The following is a 16,083-nucleotide window of genomic DNA, read 5'->3' as shown; positions in this document are numbered from 1 at the left end:
AGTGGCAGGGGCCAAGACTGATCTACAGGGCGGCATACAAGGGGCTGGTGTAAGGATAAAGGAGGACACCATGTGGGTGACCATTCAGAAATCAAAGACTGACCAGGAGTCACGGGGTCACACCATAGTGCTCCACCGGGCCCTTGCCAATCCTTGCTGCCCAGTGGGGCATGTGGAAGTGTTCCTTGGGCGGCGGGGGGGCACGGCGGGCGGTGCACTGCTCTGTCACGCCGACGGTACGCCCTTGACTAGGTACCAGTTCAGGAGGGTATTGGGGCTGACTGTCAGACAAGCAGGTCTTGACCCCAAAGATTTTGGCACTCACTCCTTTAGAATTGGTGCAGCAACTGAGGCAGTGGCAAGGGGCCTCCCAGTGGAGAAGGTGAAGAAAATCGGGAGATGGTCCTCAGAATGTTACAAACGATATGTGCGGATTGACATGTTGTGACAAGATGGTACTCACGCCTGGTTTGTTTCCGTTTTTTGCAGTTTCTCAGACCTGTTACGCAGGGGAGGAACTTGCCGTCGGGCACCAACGACCTACCTCATCGCGGACCAAACATCGGGATCAAAACAGGAAAATTGTTTGGATTGTGGGTCACTCCTATGTGAGACGGGCCGAATTTTTCTTTCAGGAGACCGTAAGAAAAGGGCTGCGCAACTGGGGTTTGACATCTCGTTCTTCGAGAGAGGGGGTTTATGTCTCAACCAGTTTAGGGACTTCTTCCAGGGGCTGTTAGCGCGCCAGCACGTCCCCCGTCAGTGGTGATACTTCACCTGGGGGAGAATGATTTGGCCAAATTGGGGAGACGCATTCTGATTGAAGAGATTATCTCAACTGCGGGGTGGATGTCCAGGACCTGCCCGGGTTGCACAGTAGTATGGTCGCAACTCATACCTCGATGGCAGTGGCGAGGGGGGGATTCGGTCAGGGCGTTGAATCATTCGGTAAAGAGGATCAACACACAGTTGGACAAGCTGTTTCGAACCCCCCGGTTGCAGACGATTCCACATGGGTGTATCTGGGGCGGACAGTACTACTTGGGGGATGGAGTTCACTTGAATGAGGCGGGGAATGTCTTGTGGTCTGATAATCTCTGGGCCTGGTTGGAGGGATTTGACAAACGGGCGCGTTCCTGAATGGGGTCTAGATGGGGGGAGGCCAGATCGTCGGTTAACAATGCTGGCCTGTGGCAGTAAGGTCATGACCGGTGAGCACATATTTTAAGGTTTGAGGGGGTCGGGCATCATCCTATGGAGGTTCCCTCCCAGGGGGAGGGGCCATTGGCCACTCCTAGAACTCCAGGGGCAAGGTAATTGATGCTTCAAAGGGGCGCGGGTCGGAGTAGTCAAACTTTCCTTAGGCTGGTAGCCACCCCGCGCGCGCATACTCATGACGTCACCGGATGGCGCAGAGTAAGGGCCCTCCTTTAGTGGGTAAATGGAGTTCACTGCGTAGACCGGGAAATTACCGGGGCACGGCTGCGCATGCGCACAGCTCTAGGTGAGGCACAGCTTGTAGGACCTGACACCGGTTAGCGACCTTGCCATATGGCCAGAAATGTACAGAAATCAAGATGAGGATGTTAGATTCGGTTAGGAAACAACATGTATTAGAGTTTTGTTAAGGTTAGCCTCTCAAACTTGTTGACGATATTGTATCTAATGTCCTGCTGATTTTTGTATAAATTGTTGACCATGCAATTAAAACCTTTTTTAATTTCATATCTTCATAAATACGGCCGGGGGACTAGCCCCCGCCTTCCAAAGATAAACAGGCCTCATGTTCATGTTTCTGGGTGTTGGGTGCCGGATTGGGGGGGGCGGCAGCCAGTCGCTGACCATGTGAAAAGGGGGGGCCCTCGGCCCCCACGCCCGCATGGCGGCGCGGCGACCGCTTCCCCCCTTCCCCCCTTCCCCCTTTTTTGCCTCTCGGTGGTGGGGGCGTGCCTTTGGGCGCGACCCACCACCGATTGGCTGGCGGCCTCCCTGACCCGGATACCAGTGTAGGATGTCCGGGTCAGGGGGGGCGGGCTACTGGAGGGGCGGGGCGGGGGGGGCGTCGCCACCCCCGCCTGGCCCCTTGGGAATAAAGAGGCGGGGAGCGCCCGGGAGACCCCCTTGTCCCTGGACGCTCCCCCACAGCACCTTGTGCCCCGCGCTCGGGGCTTCTTTGTTTTCCCACCCACCATCCCTGGAACCCAAAAATGTTGTTGCTTCACTAGTCTGGTTTAGGCGTAATTTTGCTAGCGTACTGTCAACATGTCTTACATGCATAATTGGATTTTCTCTGGGCTGTATATTTTGCTGATGTAATTTTGTTTAGGAATTTTTTCCCTTTTTAGCGAACTGTGTGTAAAGTGCTTTGATGCCATTTGTGTCTAGGCCTTTTTTCCCTTTGTAGCTTTGCGTTGATGCGTGGTATTAATTAGCCAGTGTAGCTGTCCTTTAGAATTTTTTCCCATAGGTCGTCGTATTTATTAGGTATGGGGCATGCGGTAAGGTCATGACCGGTGAGCACATATTTTAAGGTCTGAGGGGGCGGGCATCATCCTATGGAGGTTCCCGCCCAGGGGGAGGGGCCATTGGCCACTCCTAGAACTCCAGTGGCAAGGTAATTGATGCTTCAAAGGGGCGCGGGTCGGAGTAGTCACGCTTTCCTTAGGCTGGTAGCCACCCCGCGCGCGCATACTCATGACGTCACCGGATGGCGCAGAGTAAGGGCCCTCCTTTAGTGGGTAAATGGAGTTCACGGCGTAGACCGGGCAATAACCGGGGCACGGCTGCGCATGCGCACAGCTCTAGGTGAGGCGCAGCTTGTAGGACCTGACACCGGTTAGCGACCTTGCCATATGGCCAGAAATGTACAGAAATCAAGATGAGGATGTTAGATTCGGTTAGGAAACAACATGTATTAGAGTTTTGTTAAGGTTAGCCTCTCAAACTTGTTGACGATATTGTATCTAATGTCCTGCTGATTTTTGTATAAATTGTTGACCATGCAATTAAAACCTTTTTTAATTTCATATCTTAATAAATACGGCCGGGGGACTAGCCCCCGCCTTCCAAAGATAAACAGGCCTCATGTTCATGTTTCTGGGTGTTGGGTGCCGGATTGGGGGGGGGGGCGGCAGCCAGTCGCTGACCATGCTGTGATTCAGGGAGAATCCCTTAATCCCGTTCCTGCCAAAAAATGTATGTGTCATTGTGTAATGTAACTGATGCTCATCTAAAGCACTCCAATACCTTTGGGTCGAGTTTGCGCTATATAAAACTGCCCAAAATAAAACAACATATAAAAGCAAATAAAAAACCGGGACTGTATGAATTATTCCCACAGGATCAGGGTAACACAGCCCCTGGTCGAGAGATATGTGGTCATGGAAAACGCTATGTGGTGGAGAAGCTACTACTCGATTTGCTTTCTACTAGGCTTAATATGTTTGACAATATTATAGGAGCATTTAGCTGTTCCCCTAGTTATCAAAGCTTTTTCCGTTACAACCCAGGCTCTAGGTGTATTCAATGCCAAAATACCTTGCCTCAAATTACATTTGTATCGTTGTAATGCATCACAAACTTTAAGCGCGTGAAAAAGTTGCTAGCACAAGATCACACAATTTGATGTCCGAAAACCAAGGATTAGAACTGCTTACATCTTGCTCCCAAGTAAATCAATTCGCTACTAAACATCAGTTCTTCCCCTCATTTAAGGTTTCTACATTTTGTATGCGTGACTAGTGACGATCATTTTGAGTTGCTGGTTTTAATGGTAAACGTGATGCCAGATGCACACAAGGGACCACAAAGTGCATAGGGCCTCGAGGCTGCAGATTGTGGAGGTGTGCTTTGCTGTATTATGTGAGTAGTGTACACGCTCTGACAGAGCACACACTGCATGTGTGTGGTTGAACAGCGGCAGGCACATGCCATGGCTTTGTACTCGCAGTCCCAGGGGAGACAGACAGTTCCCACAGCATTTACTGGGTCATTTTGCAGCCTCAATAGTGAAATAGCATTTGGCTCTGGGGAAAGCTAAACTGCCATCAATAAACTAGAGGACAGACCCATAAGCAGATGGAAGACCAAATGCACACATAATAACGTGGCCGAATGGTCTAACGCGCTGGAGTTAGGCTGCAGTCTCTCTGGAGGCGTGGGTTTGAATCCCACCGCTGCAAAAAAAAAAATGTCCAAAGAAATATTGTTACATTAAATAGTGGACTTACTTTACACTGAATACCTGAACTCACATTTCCTTTGAATTATTCCAGACTTTAAGCACACGTTGACACCTCAGCTCCCATCTGTGTAACTAAGATATGAAGTGAAACAGAAATCTAACACTGTACAGTCGGTGACAACGTAGCCACACAAGCAGGCTGAGCAGACGGCTTCTGGAAATTTATGAAAGCGGTGCCGTGCTGAAAGAAATCACGGCGCCTATGCACATAAGTTAGACGTAAAAAGAAATCAATAAGGAAAGCGTGTGCCGTGCATATTAAACGCATAAACTGGCGGCCTGAGAAGTGTGCGCCACGGCAATTAAACTAGACATAACCAGAGAGACAGGAGATTGGGAACGCGCGCGTGCGGCCGGCTCCGATCGCTTTCCTGAGCGTGCGCGTGCCAGTCTCCTTTCTCCTGGGAAACAGACCTGGCAGCTATAGTAGCTTCGCCATATGCATCGCAGCCGCGAGACCTAATGATCACACTCATGGTGGTCTACTTATCCTAGCTGGCTACCATTCCTGTGATGGTCTCTAGTCATAATGAGGGTCACATTTTGCGATCTACCTCATTAATAATCATGTGCTGGTTTGGATTATGACTCATTACAATTAGGAATTTTACAACCTGACTCATTAGTACACAAGACAGTCCGTAATACTCTCTACTGGTCGCAAAAATATTGTTCTAAACTTTTGTACATCTGGCCCGAGGATCCTTTCTCTTACTTATTCAGCCTGCCACTATGGAGGGCAAAAAGTGTGCTTTCTCCACCAAGCGGAGACTGAGGAAGTTTTTGTCTCGATCTTCCACTGAATTATGGGCCATGATTTCAGAATCTGACTGCTGCTTCAAAGACTGAAGAAGCTCTTTCATAGACTGGTCTACAAGACCCCTGCCAAATGGGGACAAGACGATTAAGATCACTTGCCTAAGGGAAAATGTGTGCAAGAAGTTCAAGAGTTGGTGCCCCATGATGGAGAATTACTTTGTATCCAAGAACCAGAGCTAGACGGCAAAGATACCTTCTGTGCCCAGTATGGATTCCTGCCAGCAGATTATTTTCCTCTTCGTCACATAATAAAAAGGATATTGCTAAAACAGAGGAAAGATGTGGATAAGTCGGGATTTCCAAGATTCCTGTCAAAGCGTTACAATTCTCTGCTGTCTCTTTTCTTCATCATCTCTGGCTTCTGAGGAAGCTTTGTTGCCTGATGCCATCGAAAAAGTAGAGCTGGTTCTAAAGATGTCACATGCATCATTCAACTTATCAACATGCAGCTTTCAACAATTCAACTTTGCTGTAAGTGCTGAGTTTGAATTCCAGCAACGTTTTGCACTCATTTTCATTCACTTCCTATCTTATTATCTACTAGACACGGGTGAAACTATGATTGTTATAATGCTTGATGTACATGACATGCTATATTAAGCTAAAAAGGTAGGAAGCTGATGGATTTTGACTGACCTCATTCCACAGCTGCATTTCTTGTTCTGCTTGCCGCACCTCTGCTGGAAATGGAACACCTGTAAATAGATACATGTTTACTAATACACTGGAACAAGTAAAACCTTAATTTCTTAAAACGTACTCAGACTATGTCTAATGCAACCTGTGTTACATATTTGTGCATCATAATAAAACATGCCTTAGCAAGAATTTCTAAGACCACAACAATTGCTCTACCAGAAATAACATTTTCACTGAGTAATAACCAAACCAGCCGTAATTCCTTTTTCTGTTGAAGTGGCCCATTTAATTATGCAATCCCATTTTAAACACAAAAGGTGGATTCACAAAGATTTTGCGTGAGTAGGTGTGTCTTACTCTTGTATAACTCTTATATACTCTTGAATTTCAGGAATACTCCCTGCTTATCCTTACTTAATTCTAGGCCCAATTTACAAAGTTGGATCTACGTACAGCTAACTACACACATTATAGATGTATGCCTATTGCTGGGTGTAAATCCCAGCCTGGATAACATTCATTAACTGTGTGCAGAGACTCACAAATAGTAGTAGGAGTAGGTTACCTCACCACTTTACTGGCTGAGGTACAACTCAAACTATAACTGTAAAGTTACTACTAGTTGCTATCTGGGTATATTTTAGCTATACATTACCCAGATGTTGTTCTACATAACTTAGGGGGAGATCTCGGCCTAAACTAAGTACAACTATGAACTAAAAAGAACAGAATAACAGGCATCACTGAAAGAAATAAACACACGACAAACATTACTATTTGAAGCACATAAATAATATACCCCAGGCTCTGACCAACTCCCCTTGCTCTGTGTAGTTTTCCAGAGACAGATATCACCTTAAATTGTGTTGTGTATCACTGTGTGTTTGTATGTGGGTGTTTGGATCTATCAGTGTGTACAAATGTCTTTTTTGGGATCAGTCATGTTTTAAAGAAAATATTTCTAATCTACATATTTGTCATTTTCTATCCCATTGCATCTGTTATGTTTACTTTTTTAAAATGTTATTTATACAGGTGTTTTCAATGTTACAGTTCAATGAAAAATGTTGTTTCATTATTTGTATTATTATATCTTATTTAAATAAAATTTGTGCAAAGTGATATTTATGGTTATCTAAGATTTTCAATATAATAGGACCATTTTTTCATGTTGTTATTGGCTTGTTTATATGAGCCTGTTTGGGCAGAAGTGATACTGGAGTAGATGTGGGTTATTTTTAGTGAATTGCAACTGAAATACCCACGTGTAGTACTCCTAGCTTAATACTGGAATTCAGGAGTAGTTAAAAAATCTTTTAAAAATTGTACCCAAGGTAAAAAACACATATAGCGGTGACTCTGCTTGAACCTTAGTGAAATCCATTTAGTAGTATGTTAGGTAGTACTTTTCTCGTAAGAGGATATCCATTTATAGTCATAAGCACTGAATAGTCCCGCCCACGTGAGCGGACCCCGGAGCACTTTTTTATATTATATTTTCTAACGGGTAGATTTTGCATTTCTTCAGGAAGGTCTGCAGAGTCCCTTACGAAGGAGAATAGAATATGCAGGCTATAGGAATAGACTGCAATGGCCCAGTTCTTCATCTTGTACTAAAAAAGGGGCGAGGAGGAAGTATATGTGAATAAATATATGATGCTTTAAGAGAAAACAGCATAAATCTTTCACAAACCCTATTTGATAGAGATGAAGAAGAGCAGGACAGTGTAGCTCCATAGGATGTCATTATATGAGTTAAAATAGAGGCTGAGGGGGTCATTAGGATGACAGGCAGACCCCCGCCATAAGGGCGGGGGTCCCGTGGCTAGCATTAGGATGCGCCCGCCACAGTGGTGGGCGTATCCTGCATTCCTACCATTGTGGTGGGCGGTGCACTGAGCACCGCCCGCCACAATGGCAGGAAGGCATGCTGTGCACTTCCATGCACAGCATGGCAGGCACCCAGCGTTGTGCCTGGAACTGCATGGTGTGCATGGAACTGCTGGGGGGTACCATAGGTACCCCCCATGTGCACCCCCCACCCCCGGAGTCCATGGGAGCCCACATCGGGCCCCCAAAGCAGACTCCGCATGCCTTTCCGTGGCGGCATTGCCACCAGAAAAGGCATCTGAAAAAGCCCATTGTAATATGGCTGGCGGTGTCTGATAGACATCGCCACCATATAAACCCTTTTGCGACCGGGTCTTTCTGTCCACCGGGGACCCCCCAGCCATACTAATATGGCGGAAGGTCATTCCGGCTAGGATGGCGGGTGGATCGCCCCCGCCAGGCCGACGGTGGCTACCGCTGGCCTGGCGGGGGTGATCTGCCCGCCATCCTAATGGGGGCCTGAGTCTTTAATAACCCAGGGACCACCAGTATCCCATAATGCTCAGCAGGTGGCAGTTGCTTCAGTTCTTTTTTCAGGCTCCTACTGACAGGACCCTGGAGCATTGAGCTCAGCCAGTTTTGGCTCTTTTCCTACAAAACATTCAAGTAAATCCTTTTGACAACTATTTCACTTGACGTTTTTGGGCTCTCCTTGGCTGTTTCTGTTTTCTCCTGACAGAAAATTGAGGTATTTTCTCTTTTTGACAAATGCCCAGCCTGTGGCAGAAAAAAGGCTAAAACAGACCCTCATGAGGTTTGTATGATCTGCCTACTAGAGAGTGATGTTCCCAAGTCTTGTCACCACTGCAGGAAGTTCTCACGATGCAGCCTGAAGGACAAGGAGAAAATTTGCCTCCATGGTACTGAAGGGCAAAGAAGACAGATTCAGTCTAAGTTGGGACCTCAGGGTGAGGAGAGGGTCAGTCCCCTACCAGGGCTCTGTCATCTGTCTCTGGAGGGCGTGCCAAGAAAAAGACGGCAGAAAAACACCATTGTTCCTGGTCGACGTCGAGAGGATGGATGTCAAGAAGAGATATGGCACCTACCTGTTTGCTGTCAATACATGCTGAGGAAGCATCGTAGATTATCATCGTGGCAAGGTTTATCGATGTTTATAACAACATCATTGACGCACAGGCCTCGTTTGATGTCAGAGTCCATTGACTACCTGGCCCCCACAATGGTCACCCTCAAGATCCAGATCAATGTCAAGTCAACGTCGAAGGTCTCTGTTGAGGTCCTTACAGACGTCGAGGCGCCATTGACGATCACCGTCAACAAGCAAGTTGACACTGTGGTGTTTAGAACGGTCGACATCAAGAAACTGTCAGTTTCATCACGGCTACAAGGGGCAAGGAAAAAGAGCAGACTTATTTATTCAGTTACAGATTAAGAGTATACCAGAACATACTCCGCTTCTTCAAGAGTTGAACCATGTTCTCCTCCATCAGCACCATCTCCTCCTCCTCCACCTCCTCCTTTACCTCTGCCACCACCTCCTCCACCTCTAGTACTTCCTACACCAGCGCCAGTCACTCCTCCATGGAGGCCCAGATCTCGGGCCAGATTGCGACATCATTCAAGCTGCCGCAGTCATAGCCCAAGGCGCTCCTCTCTGTCTTCCAGGTGCTCCCGCTATTGTCACTATTCACGAAGGTCTTGGTCTAGACATCACACCATGGATACATCTTCCACTTCTACAGGACGATGGTCTCCAACACTTTCAGATTCCACACCTCAACGCATATCACCGGTAGATAATATCACCATATTCCAAGAGGTCTTGGTGAGGGGAGCTGCAAAAATCAATATTGCTATTCCTATGTCGATTCCAACTTCTACAACATCAGTAATATTTGAGACACAGGTCAGCATCAAGACCATTACTCCCACTAGTGCCAGGTCTCCTGGAACCAGCTATTGATCTTTTCGTGACTCCAACCTTGTTCAAACCAGCTCCATCAAGGCTACAAAAGAATTATCGCTCACTGGAACAAGATCCTGCCTTTCTCTGTACTGACCCATCTCCAGACTCAGTTATTGTGGTAGCTGAAAAAAAGCACCATGTCACTACTCCCACTTCTACAGTGCCTCCTGATAAGGAAAGTTGAAAGTTAGAATCTGTTGGCTGCAAAGCTTGCAGCACTGCAGCAACTATAATCAAAGCATCTAGTGCAACTGTACTTTTCTGCATGTAAGACTGTGCACTATGGGAATCCATGCAGCTGTTTGCTGAACATCTCCACAGAGATAAAAAAAGAACCCTTAATGGATATCCTAAATGAAGGATTAATGGTTTCCAACCAAATCATTAGTGCTGTAGCAGACTCTTCCCTATTAGTGGCATGTGAATACTTCCACGGCGTTGCTCTGAGAAGACATTCTTAGCTTCGCCTCACATCCCTCATGCCAGAGTCTCAGAGGATATTAAATCTCCTATTCTCTGGTACTACCCTCTTTGGAAACCTCACTGATGATGAGATGGCACAAACGAAAGTGGAAATGCAGACTCTCAATGGCTTTTTAGAGAGCCAGAGGCCAGAGGAAATATTTCAGGCCCTACCAATGCCATTTCTATTCTCCGAGTGTTCAAACCCCTCAGTGGTAACAGGTGTGCCAACAACAGTAACAGCACTAATGACCTTATCAGCCATACCAACGGAAGCAGACTAGAGGAAGCTCCACCCAGCATCCTGCTCAAGGAGGCAAACAACCATCAGGATAAAAACTGTGATAACTGTGTTCTGAATATTGTGAAAAATGTATATTGTCTCAGATTCACCAGTCCTCAACCATCCATACCTCCAAAACTGTCCAATTTCCAACTCCCATTGCTACAATCTGAAGTCAACATCCCCTTACAAAAGCAGGCAGTGGAACTTGTTCTTCACAAATAACAAGGGCCAAGCATTTACTCCAGATACTTTCAGGTGAAGAAGAAAGACAAGAACAAATTCAGACCCATACTCAACCTCAAAACAGTCAACCGATGGATTGGGTGAGAAAAGTTCTGGACGCTGGCATTATATCAAATCTATCCCCAATTACACCAGGAGAATTGTCTCTGTTCCATCGACCTTCAATGCGCATACTTACATAGTCCAATTGCCGGAAAGTATCAAATGTTCTTGAAGTTCATAGTGGGGCAGGACCATTATCAGTACCAAGTATTTCTATTTGGCCTGAAGTCAGCACCCAGAACATTCTCCAATTGTGTGGCAGTAGGTGCTGCCCATCTTAGGAAGCACAGAATACTCGTCTACCCATATCTAGAAGATTGGCTAATCGAGGTGTTAAAGTTTCAGAAAGCCCAGCTTCATTACAATAGGACTTGCAATTTCCTCCAACGGTTAGAGCTTCATGTCAACCTCAGCAAGTCAACACCTATCCAGGTTCAAAGCTTGTATTATCTGGGAGCCTCCTTCAAAAACACAATACAGGCAAGAGTGTGTCCATCAGGAGTACACGCTGAGGGAATTCGGTAAAGTTTCGGGGTATCTTGTAAATTCAGATAAGACCGAAATATTGTGCTGGAACACAGTATATAGAAATGGTCCTGAAAGTAGAGAATTTAGATATCTTGGAGTCAAAGTAGTTAAAGAATTAAATAAAATCACACTGATAAATCTGCGGAAAATTAAGAAGGACATAGACTATCTGTTTGCTAAATGGAAGAACCTCCCTTTGACCATCCATGAGAGGGTCAATTTAGTAAAAATGTCAGTGCTTCCAAAGCTGAAGTATTTTTTTAATGCATTCCCACTAACCTTTCCTAGTAAAAACATCAGTAGAATACAGGGGAAAATCAGCAGTTTTATTTGGGGTCAGAAGAAGGCCAGGATGTCATGGAAAAAGCTGAGGAGGATTAGCGCTTCCGGATATTAACTGGTACCTGATGGCTTTCCAATTCAAGGGTATAAGGATGTTGCTATCTTATTCTGAACAATCGGTATGGGGTAGAGTACTCAGGGAATTGGTTTTGGAGGAGGGGGGTGGTGCCCACGGTGGCTTTTTGTATAAATTTGGCGCTCAATTTTTTTTTAAGAGGGTTCGGCTTAAGGTGTTGAAATAAGCAATATCCATTTGGTATAAAATAAGAAGTATATGGGGCATAGGGTACTTTTCTGATTTCGCCTCAATCTGGGACTCTCCTAGGACTCCACTCTGCCTGAAAGACAGCCTGGCGACACCTATCAAAAATGCAGGGATGGTTAGATGGTCAGATTTGGTTGATTAAGAGGGCATTCTTCCCTGGGAATTTTTACAAGCTAAGATAGGCCCCCAGTTTTCAAGATTTGAATATCTTCAACTAAAATCATGGCATGAGTCAGAAGTAGGGGACATCTCAGGGAATTGGGAATTAGAGCAGTTGTTGCAAGACCCGAGCCCAAGGAGGAAAGAGATAGCTCTCTGGTACGCACAAATTCAAGAAGCGCAGGAAGCTAAGATCCCCTCCCAACATCAATCTGGAATTCAACGCTACTCACCACGAACATTGTGCAATCATTTGAAACATCATTGAAGACCTTACACAAATATGTAAAACCCGCCACCTTGAAGAAAAAACATTTTTTCGTAATAAATAGGTTATATTATACGCCAGCCAGAATTGCAAAATTTGCCCCAAACCCGCCACCAAGCTGTGCCAGATGTGCTCAAAACCATGCCAATGACATGCATATTTTTTTCCAATGCTCAGAACTAGATATTTTTAGGAAAGGTGTGGGGGACGTTTTATCATCTATTTTTGACGTGGATATGGAAGTTGACTTACTTCTAGTCTTCTTTGGTACGAACAATATAATCGAGGGGGTGTGCTCACATAAGCAAAAAGCTCTCCTATTATATTTAATTCTTCTAGCAAGGAGAGAGATCTGTATTAAGTGGAAATCTCCCACCCCCCAGGCAGGGAAGACTGGCTAAAAGCCGTAATTAACATGTCAAGATTAGAACAAGAAACTGGAGATGACGGCCCTCCTAACATCTAGCAACCTTTTACAAGATGGGCACGTCATAGGCACTTGATTGATTAATTAATTAAAGTCCTAAAAATTAAAATGGTTCCCGACATCACGGTCCACCAGTCCTCAATCACGTCAGGAAGGCTAAGGGGCCTAGATGGAAACAGTGAGCCAAGGGGCCTCCCAGAAGCGAAGAGAGAAAGAATTTGGCTTGTTAAATCTGTGAAAGTCTTGGTGAGATGAGGATAATAAAAACATTAAAAAAAAAGAGTGTGTCCATCAGAGAAGAGATGCTTATCGATTCTTCAGAAATCTATTTCTCTCATGGAAGCCTCTCATCCAACGGTGAGAACAGTATCGCCTCTTGGCTTGATGGCATCCTGCATATTCCTCACACCGAATGCCCTACTCCACATGCAACCTCTGCAGGACTGTCTCAAGGACCAGTGGGACCAACTGACAGGCAATTGGGAAGACAGGATAAAACTATCCCTTCCTTCAAAACTGTCCCTGAAAAGGTGGTGCTCCCCAGCCAACCTGCTTTAAGGCATACATTTTCATCATGAAGTTCCTCCTCAAATAATAGTGATGGATGCATCACTACTGGGATGGGGAACCCACATGTATCAACTCCAAATTCGGGACAAGTGGTCACAGAATGTGGAGATTGATATGATATGTCATCTCTAACTACCCGCAGTCCATCTGGCGCTGAAGGCATTTAGCCCATCGGTTAGACGTCATTCCCTGCTTTTTCAGACAGACAATACAACTGCTGTGCACTATCTCAACAAGCAGGGAGGAACGAGGTCCAGGCCCCTGTCATATGAAGCCCAAACATTCTGGAAGTGGCTCGTGGACAGGGACCTTACGATCATGGCAACAAACCTTTCAGGTGTCTAAAATGCTCAGGCAGACTCTCTCAGAAGAGTTCTGTAAGAAAACCACAAGGTGTTCTTACATGATGTCATCATACAAAACATCTTCAAACTGTGGGGCACTCCAGCCATCGACTTGTCTGCCACCACAGAAAGTAAAAAATGGCAAAAGATTTGCCTCAAGGTATTTCCAACCAGGGATACTGGGGACCACCCTATGGATCGACTGGTCCGGCAAATTTCTTTACCACTTTCTGCCAACTTCCTGATCACATCAGTCCTCATCAAGCGGTCCCTCTCAAGAGCCAAGATGATCCTAATACCTCCAGAGTGGCTATGCCAATGGTGGTTCACGGACCCACATCTCAAGCTGCCATGCAGACTAGACCTGAAAACGAAGTTCAGAGGCCAGATGGTCCACTCCAAACTTTCCTCCTTAAATTTGGCTGCATGGCTCCTGAGCTAGTTCAGTACGGACACTTGAATCTGCCACAAGACTGCATGGACATCCTCAAAGAGGCTAAGTAGCCTTCGACACGTTCTGCATATGGCTTCAAATGGAAGAGATTTTGCATGTGATGTTCCTCTAAAAAAGTGGACCCTACAGCTTGCCATGAAGATATCATTCTTCCATACCAAATACATTTGGCAATATCTGGCTTGCAATTCTCTTCTATAAAGGTTCACTTGTCAGCTCCTACTGCCTATAGAAAATGTCCTTCACAAACCTCTTTTTCAAAATGCCTGTGATCAGGGATTTTCTAAAAGAGTTGAAGAAGTTTTACCTCCCATAGTCGTCCTTCACCTCCCTGGGTACCCAATTAATCCATCCATGGCATATGCAGGACTCTTTTGAGCCCATTCACAAGGCATCTGTCATGGAAAACAGCTTTCCTTTTGATGGTCACATCAGCCCCCAGGGTTAAGATCCAAGCATTATGCTGTCGTGAACCATACGCAGTTTTTCACTCTAGCAAAGTAGTTATGAGAACTCACCCGATTTTCCCCCCTAAGGTTGTTATGGATTTTCCATATTATTGAGACAATATCATTACCAACATTCTTTTAGAATCTCTCTACTCCACCTGAAAGATCTCTTCATTCTCTAGATGTGAGAAGAGTCTTGAAGTTTTATCTTAAGAAGACATGTGACATCCGCAGATCAAACCAATTGTTTATCAACTATGGTCCAGTCTTTACAGGATTAGCCACTTCCAAGCAATCCATTTCCTGATGGAAAGTTTCATGTATCCTATAGTGCTATCAATAAGCGAACAAGATACTATCAGCTAAGCCTAAAGTGCACTCCACTAGAGGTAAAGCTGCTACGTCTGCTTTTCTGAGGAATACCCCTATACCGTATATTTGCAAAGCAACCAACTGTCCATACATTTACCAAGCACTATTGCCAAGTCTCTAATGCTAGAGCAGACGGTCAAGTAGGACAGGCCTCCCTCAGAAATCTCTTTGCCTAAATGGCTACCTTAGTTTGTCTTCTGCTTTCTCTACTGCTCTTTTTAGGGATGGCTGTGATACTCTATTTAGCACTTGTGAGAGGGAATATTTTCTTACCTGTAACTCATGTTCTCTTGTAGGGTGATTTCTATTATAGTCATAAGCAACCCTCCACCCTGGTGGAGTGAACAGAGGTACCATGGGACCTAAATATTATCATGCATTGCCTCTAAAAGAACTGAGGCAACAGCCACCTGCTGAACATGATGGAATACTGGCAGTCCCTGGTTTCTTAAAGGCACAGTCTCTATGTTAACTCATACCAAGACAGCCTATGGGACAACACTGTCCTGCTCTCCTTCATGCTATAAAAAATGGGTTTGTAACAGAGATTTATGCTGTTTCCTTACAACATTGTGAAATTATACACATACACTCCCATTTTTTGTAAGTGTAAGTTGAAGAATTAGGCCATTGTAGCCTATTCCATAGTCTGCATAATATTTTTCCTTCTTAAGGGACACTGCAGGTCTTCCTGAAAAAAGGCGAAAATCTACACTTAAGAAGATATATTATGAAAATGTGCACCTTACAGAGCATGGTCAACCAGATCCTGGTCTCCAAACCAAGTCTCCCAACTTCAGTGCCTCCTATCTGGACAACATCACAGTCTTTGGTTTTAGCTGGGAGGACCGCCTGTGCCAAATTAGTGAAGTGCTTCAGCCTCTGCAGAGGTCAGGCCTAACTATCAAAACCATTAGGTGCCAGTTAGGGCAGGGTCCAGGGGTCTACCTGGGCCACCAAGTGGGTGAAAGCAAGGTGCAGCCCCTCCAGCTCAAAATCCAAACCATCCTGGCTTGGGAACACCCCAAGACCCAGACAGAGGTAAAAGCCTTTTTAGACATGAACAAATGCTTTCTATTGACTCTCTGAAGGAGATCCATTGTGCTCAGCACCTGTGCTCAAGCCCCCAACTTCTCCAAAGAATTAAGGGCCCCATTAGGATGACGGGCGGACATTGTCCGCCCGCCACCCTATCATAGAATGGGACCGCCCACCATAAGGGCAGGGGTCCTGTGGGGGGAATTAGGATGTGCCCGCCACAGCGGCGGGCACATCCTGTAGTTTTAGCATTGTGGCGGGCGGTGCACTCTGCACCGCCTGTCACAATGCTAAAAATGCTTTTCGCATTTGCATA

The 16,083-nt window shown here is 45.7% G+C and overlaps 1 protein-coding gene across 3 annotated transcripts in view; it reads right to left on the bottom strand.

The window, feature by feature from the left end:
* NMU (neuromedin U) overlaps positions 1-16,083 on the bottom strand; it is a 482,937-nt gene that overhangs the window by 306,854 nt on the left and 160,000 nt on the right. For all 3 annotated transcript variants that reach the window (XM_078678177.1, XM_078678179.1, XM_078678178.1), the window contains exon 2: positions 5,699-5,757. In XM_078678177.1, coding sequence (XP_078534303.1) covers positions 5,699-5,757 — 59 coding nt within the window. The remainder of the gene's footprint in view (positions 1-5,698; positions 5,758-16,083) is intronic.

The sequence above is a fragment of the Lissotriton helveticus genome, chromosome 2_2, assembly GCF_964261635.1.
Source record: "Lissotriton helveticus chromosome 2_2, aLisHel1.1, whole genome shotgun sequence".
Lineage (NCBI taxonomy): Eukaryota > Metazoa > Chordata > Amphibia > Caudata > Salamandridae > Lissotriton > Lissotriton helveticus.
The sequence above is the reverse complement of the archived record's forward strand: the minus strand, read 5'-3'. Positions and strand labels throughout refer to the sequence as shown.